Source organism: Rhea americana, unplaced genomic scaffold, assembly GCF_003343005.1.
Source record: "Rhea americana isolate MKP2758 unplaced genomic scaffold, rheAme1 scaffold_210, whole genome shotgun sequence".
Taxonomy (NCBI): domain Eukaryota; kingdom Metazoa; phylum Chordata; class Aves; order Rheiformes; family Rheidae; genus Rhea; species Rhea americana.
This window is the reverse complement of record NW_028186259.1, coordinates 130,423-138,396: the sequence shown is the minus strand read 5'-3', so window position 1 is coordinate 138,396 and position 7,974 is coordinate 130,423. Positions and strand designations below refer to the sequence as shown.

At 37.5% G+C, this 7,974-nt stretch overlaps 1 protein-coding gene across 1 annotated transcript; it reads left to right on the top strand.

The window, feature by feature from the left end:
• Positions 1–662: 662 nt before the first annotated feature.
• LOC146595911 (serotriflin-like) lies at positions 663–6,411 on the top strand. Its single transcript, XM_085304859.1, has 7 exons — positions 663–722; positions 1,996–2,118; positions 3,108–3,198; positions 3,721–3,866; positions 4,501–4,595; positions 5,329–5,417; positions 6,284–6,411. The coding sequence occupies exons 1-7, from the start codon at positions 663–665 to the stop codon at positions 6,409–6,411; spliced, it is 732 nt and encodes a 243-aa protein (XP_085160985.1).
• The last annotated feature ends 1,563 nt before the right edge of the window (positions 6,412–7,974 follow it).

Sequence of the window (7,974 nt, the reverse complement as noted above, 5' to 3'; positions counted from 1 at the left end):
CAACTGACCATTTGTTCAAACCGTGCTCCACTCCAGCATACCAGTTCCCAATACGSTTGATGCTTCTTTGAGCAGCACATCGGTATGATCCTATTGAACAAAATAATGGGCTTTTTTCATAAAGGGGAAAAAAGATGAAGGAAATGCTGAAAATTCAACATATTTTGGATAACAATAATGTTTGGTGTTTTCAATTTTTCCTTTTCCTGCTTAAAAAGTTTRAATACAATTTATTTTTACTTTCACAGACCTATTCTTCAGTCAAAACAAACTCTGATAAATCAGATACAGTTACATTAAGGATATACCATCTGTCTCAAGGAACACACTTCATGCTGCTTGAAGACCCTGTCTTAATAGTGGATAAAGTCTTCTTTCTGGAAGTGATAGCAGTGCCCAMGCACCATCATACCTTCATTTGTTCTTTATATAGCCAGGTTTCAAAGAAAAATCTTCTGATCCTCCAGTTCACACCGGTTCTGTCCAGTTAACTCTGCAGATACTGCAAAGCACACGCAACTGCATTAGGCATCAAATAAAATGTTCTTCTGTGTRATAGACTTCACTTTGCAACAGTTTTGTAACCTGTTCACATACCACAGCACCAGAAAAACTTTATGCAACTAATGTACTTTGTATTTTGTTTTGTTTTCTCTTCAGAAATGGGTCCACTAACTGCAGTCATTTTCCTGGCTGCTTTGCTGCATCARTCTTGTGGACAGGTAAGAGCATCATCCACATGCAAAAAAGTCATATCTGAACCTGTAGTATAGATTTCTCACGTGGTTTTGCTTTATCCATCTAGTAATCTTTAAAGCTTTAAAATTCAGAGTTAAAATTATTTTTCACTTGTCCTTTCCACATTTTTCTAAGATTTTGTATTGAAGTATTTTCTCTATCTGTCATATTCTCCTCTTCATTTGAAAATAGCCATTTTGAATAGAAGTTTTCCCCTAAATATGARCCAAAGCTACTCTAAAATTATGTATCTAAGTATTAGGCAACTACTCTTCATCACTCCTCAGAGAGGATTAAGCTCATAAGATGTGSATAAATACTACGTAGACATTTGGATATGAGCTATTTGTCAGGATCTGCTTGGTAATGAATTTGATTCATTTTAGATAACTTGGAAATCACAGAATTTGGTATCTCTCATTTTATGCCTTTTTTCTTGACCATAAAGGCAAACTGAGATGATTATCTACGTCTATGATGTAGATATCTAAAATTAAATAAGACGAACTAATGCCTAGAATACACACCATCACAACAATGACGGAATTCATCTCACTGACTTCMTCATCAAAAAACTAGTTGTTTAGATCTCAGACAAGCTCCCTCTACAATCATTGGAAGGAGAAAGAGGTACTTCTAGATGATAGTTCCTTCAGTTCTAAGAAGGAATTTCATGGACTGAACCACCTCYACCTTTTCCAGTAATAACAAAGGGAGTGAAGATGCATAGCTTAGACCTAGAACCCCATTCTGAGGGATRTATTAGCCTGAAAAATCTAATGTAAGCATTGAACTGTTTTTCTCAGCAAAGCTCCATGGTCTGACATCACTGACAGTGGACAATCTAAATCATTCGTTGCCTTCTGGACCTTAGATACCTCAGAAAATGGTCTGGAAACAGCCCTAAATCCTGATCCAGCTTAAAATACTTTGGAAGCTTGTAGGGAACAGGAGCATGCAAAACGTTAAGGCCAATTATGAGATCTGGATACAGAGCTAAGCTCCATGTTTGATGGGGAGACATCAGGTAGAGCGTACTGCAATCTGTGGATTCCACTTAGGCTCATATCTCCCTCTGAAAAGTGCAGTTCATATGAATCAAGCGAGAAAAATGTCAGCAATTATAAGAATTGAAAAACCAGTAAAAGAAAGTCAAGAATTTCCCAGGAGCTGTACTTTGACAAGAAGCTATCAATTAATTTTATTCATTAAACCTTTGGGAACTGGAACCACTCTTGTTATTATTTTCCATTTCAGCCCAGAGAAAAGGAGTTTGCTTTTTTTGCTCGTTCTGAGGCTCAAAACGAACAGCAGATTGTTGATCAACACAATGAAATACGGAGATCCGTCATTCCCACAGCCAGCAACATGCTGAAGATGGTAAGCTACGCATTGTGGCCAAGCTGCTTTCCAGATCCCTAGCAGAGATTGTAGCTTTCTAAACACAGTGAACAGAGAGCAGAAAAAAGTGCTCTGGGATTAAGAGGTGAAGAAAACAGAATTTTATCCCTACTATTCTGCAGACTTCATGCTTAGTCTTGCACAGCTCAACGCTTTCATTCGCAAAATCGCTGCAATGGTCTCAGAGCAGGTCCCAGCTGCTACTCAGAATCTCTCTCTTAASCACCATGTCTTAGTTCCCACAGTTAGCAAAACTCAAGCAGCTTGGGAAAGGTCCATGAGGAGATTCATTCTATGGTGTGGTGGAAGAAGTTGTAAATGGGAATTAGACCGCTTGTTTCTTRTTTAAAACTTCAAAAAAGAGCTCAAGTAGCCCATGCATATGAGAGAGTACTGTGTCGACAGGAAAAACCTCAGCCTAGGTTTATTTGTATAGCAGAACTATGAAACACATGTTTCTCCCACCCATAGGTCATTTATTACCATCAAATCTACAATAGCACAGCCCAAAGAGAAAATCACATGTTCTTGCATTATGATTACTTTTTGAAACAGAAAGTATCTGCATCCCTTTTCAGGAAAAGCTTTTAAACTGAGGATAAGATATAAAATATAGCGATGTTTCTTGGGTTATAGACACCACTCTTTAGTCTGCGAAACAAGCAGTTTTTCTCAAAAAAAAAAAAGAGAGAGAGAGAGAGAGAGAGAGAGAAGTAAATGCCCTGGACCAAGGAAAGTATATAAAACAAGAGTGGAACAAGAGCATCAGCTGCGGTAGGTTACTGAATTGCATACTGAAAAAAATGTGATGCTCATGCCCTGGGGGCGTAAACTGGYATGACTCCTCTGCTTTCTGCTGAGCACCACAGGAGCGTTCAGCACACGGTCCCCAGATCACTCCCCATTTTTTCCCTTCTCCCTCACRGACTGCACTGTGATTGGGATACTTTATCTTTTATGTCTTTCAGGTATGGAATGAGAAAGCTGCCATCAACGCTAAGAAATGGGCAAATAAGTGTCAAATGAAGATGAGTCCCAGAGAGGAGAGAGTTGTTAAGGGTACATGAAGAACTTCAAGTCTAAGCTGATGGGTTAATGCACAGATGATCCTTGTGCCTGTGAACTAGAAATAAGGATAACTTTAAATCAGATGTGGTATCTTTTGAGGATTATTAAATAAAAAAATGTCATCCTTCATGTAGAATGACCCTGAAAGATAAATTGTGGAAGCCTGGGAGAGAGAGAAGCTATATATTTGCCCTGTTCTTATAGCCTTCATTAAATATCTKCTTTTGATCCTGCTGGAGATAAGGCAGTACTATAGACGGACAACCCTTTGGTYTAAGTATAGCTATTCTTGTGTAACATTCTGTAGTCAAATGCATATTTGGGACCTAAAATTCACTGAAGTCAGACGAACCCTGCATCTTTCATAGGGTCAAGTTCACCATCCTCTTCTCAAAACCATGGGGCAAACAGACTGGCATCGTAGACCATTTTTAGGATGCAACAGTGTCATACCTACCACTCTAGATCTTACTTCTTTCCTAGATAATAAAACTGACTTACTTCTACCTTCAGGTGTCGTCTGTGGTGAGAATATATTGCAGTCATCTTACCCCAGCACGTGGCCTGAAGCAATTAAAGTATGGGCTAATCAGATGTCTAATTTCAAGTATGGAGTTGGATCAATCAAGAAAAATGCCAATATCCACAGCTATACTCAGGTATGGAGAACTGAAACAAATAGCAACAATACATTAGAATTACATGAGTACAATGAGCTGGGAGAATTTTATTAGCAGAAAAAGAATATCACTGTCATCAAACTGTTATCTATCTATCATTCATATCATACCCAAAACCATCTGATAAATTAAAATCTTTTTGCATCTGCTTTAGAGACCCTGCACAAATGTTCAGAAGACAAACATGATTCAGCAGAAAAAAAAATGAAATATCTTTAATCTTAAAATAAGAGGAAAACACTGAAATATGTATGCATTTTATATGCAGGGGATTAAAATATTTGATTAGGAAAATTCAGAGCAAAATATCTATGATGAAAATATTCAAATATAAACTTTTGCTGTCCTCCTAGAAAATGTATCTGAAACATTTGCAAACTGGAGGACATGRCTAACTCATTTTCCTATTTATTCTTCCTGACTGCTAAATTGTATATCTAATACCTAAAAAAACCCACACAGAACAAAGCAAAAACCACCTTCCAGTTCTGCAATTTGGGAGCTCATTGACAAAAATTCAGAGTACAAAAACCATGCCTCTCACTTAATGTATTTATTTTCGATTCTACAGCTCCATGCCTCTCACTTAATGTATTTATTTTCGATTCTACAGCTAATCTGGTATAACAGCTACCAGGTCGGATGTGCAGTTGCCTACTGTCCTAACAGCCGACTCAACTACTTTTATGTTTGCCATTACTGCCCTGCGTACGTACTGTCCTTGTACTCATTTAAGATAAGACAATTCTGGGTATGTTTTCAAAAAATCCTGTGGTCAGTTGCTCATGGGTAGGATTAAATGCTTAAAGTTTATTTTAACTGTGGATAATTCTGAAAACACTGATGTGAACTGTGAGTGCRGGAAGTAGGTAGAAACAGTTGTGAATTAACATGCGGTCAAAATATTGATGTTTATTTTTATTTCATATTGAAACAGAAATTAGGGTGTCTCAGCATATGAATAAGGCCCCAGAYGAGTTAGGACGTGGATCCCAGGTCGTTCTGTAACTTTGATCACAAACAGGAAAGTTAGAAGCAACGTGAAGGAAAACAGCAAATGAGTATTTACAGGGGTAAAGAGCACATCTGTAAGCTCTGCCTGTCAGAAGGGGTCTGCTGATATTATTTCCTTATAATTCTCAGTACATTTAGAGGCCATTAGAAAAGTAGAAGTTTGGAAGCAGAAAAAAATTTCTTTTTTTTAACTGCTAGTGCTGTACAGAGACAAACTGTAAATTACTTTTCTCCGCAAATCTTATCAGCCTTCCCATTTGAAATTTAGACTCTTGTAGTCACTGAATAACTCAAAGGAAGACATGAAAACTTGCCTCATTTAAAAACTGCTGGAATTCTTTCACAGTAGAAAAGAATTGAAGCTTCTGTTAGAGGCTCAGAGCTGCTCTTTGATCTTGTTTCATGTTTTCTTTCTTTGGACTTTCAGAGGAAATGATCTAAGAAAAATAGCTACACCTTACAATAAAGGACCAAAATGTGGTGACTGTCCAGGCCACTGTGACCGTGGGCTTTGCAGTAAGTGAATCCTTGTTCCTCCTCACGGCAAATGCTCTGACATTCCAGATAATAACTTTGTTCCTGCGTAGTTTTTACTATTTCTTTATCTGTTGCTAGTCTCAAAGCAGGTCATCATGCAACTTTTTCTCCTATTTCTCTCCCCAATAATAGCAGTAATTAAAAATYCCACTATAATGAATATAATGGATAAATTGTGCCGTTGTCTAGCAAGGAGTGCAAAACCGTATAATTGGTATCGTACTGCCCTCTTCTGGAAAATTCAGGACAAAATACTATGCTGCTCATCCAGGGGCACGTACAAGTTGACAGGGTCCATATATCTGTCCGTACCTAGTGACACTCTCAGGCCCTGGGGTTTTGCAGGCTTCCATGTAGAGCAGGTCAAAGTATGGTAATATACAGGAGGTGCAAGACATCAGCTTTCTGACTGTATTCCCATTTCCCATTTCTTCTTGCCTTTCTGGGTTTTATTGCTTTATTTAATTCCTGAAAGATCYGCAAATGTGTCAAGACCCTCAAATAGAGAATGCCAAGTATTTTTAAATAAATTAAAATGCTTTTCAGTACTGTTGTTATCATATCCATCTTACATCATTCAGYGTGCRTTYCCAGTTTCAATGGATTTATAGCAGSGATGACTGCTGTTTGCAAATCTTTAATTTACTTACAGTCTAGTTTATTTTCTTCCACACTAAATTAATATTCAAGTAATCTTAACACCAGAGCAGAAGAAAAGGTACAAAGAAGACTATATAGACTTGAAAATGAATGAGAAAATAAATTTTGGAAAACACACAAGTGTCAGACCAGGACTAGGTTCTTAATTACTATTTCACAATTTTGTTTCTATGTGTTTATTTTAGCCAATCCTTGCAAGCATCAAGATTTAATCCAAAACTGTGAAAATATGGAAAAGTTGTTCGGCTGTCAAAACGATATGGTGAGAATTAAGTGTCCTGCTACCTGCAAATGCACCACTCAAATCAAATAATGTCCAAGTGGATGTCATTACAGCGGCTTTGAGACTCACTTATTTGGAAAGAATAAAACTAACCACGAAATGTATTTGCTCCCAGTTTATCAGCTCAGACTGAGTTGTAGGTAACATTTTTAGGAAATTACGCCATGATTCCAGTCCTAAATTAGTCTAGTAACTYGAGTAACCTCTGATGTCATTTTCGGCTTAATAAAAAGCATCTTTAAGCTACTAATTTTTCTTGCAATGTAACTTTCACTGATTCACTTCTTATTAATGAGAACTACTTTTTTAAAACAATTTTTGTAATATATGTTAAATTCCACTTAAAACTCTCTTCTGCTGCCTTTTCTTTTGTTATTAATGGAATACTAGCCTGCTAAATAAACACTTGGTTTGTCATCACTTCCCAAATGGAGCTTTTAATTGAACTTCTTTATAATTTGATTCCTTCATTTGGAAAATTCCTTATAAGTACTCCAAGGTTCTTTCCTAYGTTATGCTAGTGGGGATGAGTCTGGAAAAGAAAGGTGAAGACAGAAGTGATGGATTCTTTTTACAGCCAAAATAAGAGGGCTGCATTGAGTCTGCCACTTTTTACCTCAGGCTTAATCACAGAGCTTCTGATGCACCTATATATTCTGGTGATTATTGATTATTTTTTCATGACACTAACAGTCAAGAAATAGGAAGCAGATGCAGATCATTTTCGAAGTGTTCATAAAAAGAAAGAGGCACAAATATCCCTTCATATGCCCTTTGTGGACAACTATCCCACTTGCTTGGAATTAATATTGCAGCATGTAGAATAAAACACTGCTATGAAGAAAACGTTTAGCAACAGAAGACAGTTCCCCAAAATCCCCATCAAATGACCTTCTTTTCTCCAGATCTCCCCAGGAAACTTCCTACCACCAGGTCCTGTCTTTGGACAGCTCTAGGACCTGCTCGAGRGGATTAAGTTTAGCTCAGGTCCTTAGCTCTGCCTTTTCCCATCTGCATTTGCAAGCAGACAGTCAGCTCYGACCTACAGGGAAATTTAGCAGGATCTGTTCCACTTGATCATAGTGTTGTTTTAGGTCTTGTATCGATTCTAAGGATGTATTTACTTCAGTAAGATTTTTCATTACATGCCTTTTCAGGCCCTTGGCAATGCGTAGCATAACTTCAAAGGAATGAGTGTTTGCATTGACCCAGCACTGAGAGCTTGGATTTATCACCTCCCAGTGCGTTTGTTACTTGGAGAAACATCCTTTCTCTGACCTATTCAGTCAGCACARCTGTCATAAGCAGGTCTATTTAGATACTAGCAATATTATTATGTTGATAAAAGTATTGAAAATGGCAGAGGTTTATTACTTTTATCTCATCATGATATCATTTCTGAGCATCCACACTTGCAAAACGCGTATTAAACATAGGTGTCACATGCACTTTAAAAGAAGACTATCTCTTTTAGTTCTTGCTGGAACCCTGCGATGGGTGCTGTTCAAAGCAACTCTTGGATTGCATCTGTAGTTTTCAAGACAGCAAAACAAATTGCTTTGCTTTCATCCATTTTCAGATTTATTTTCCTGC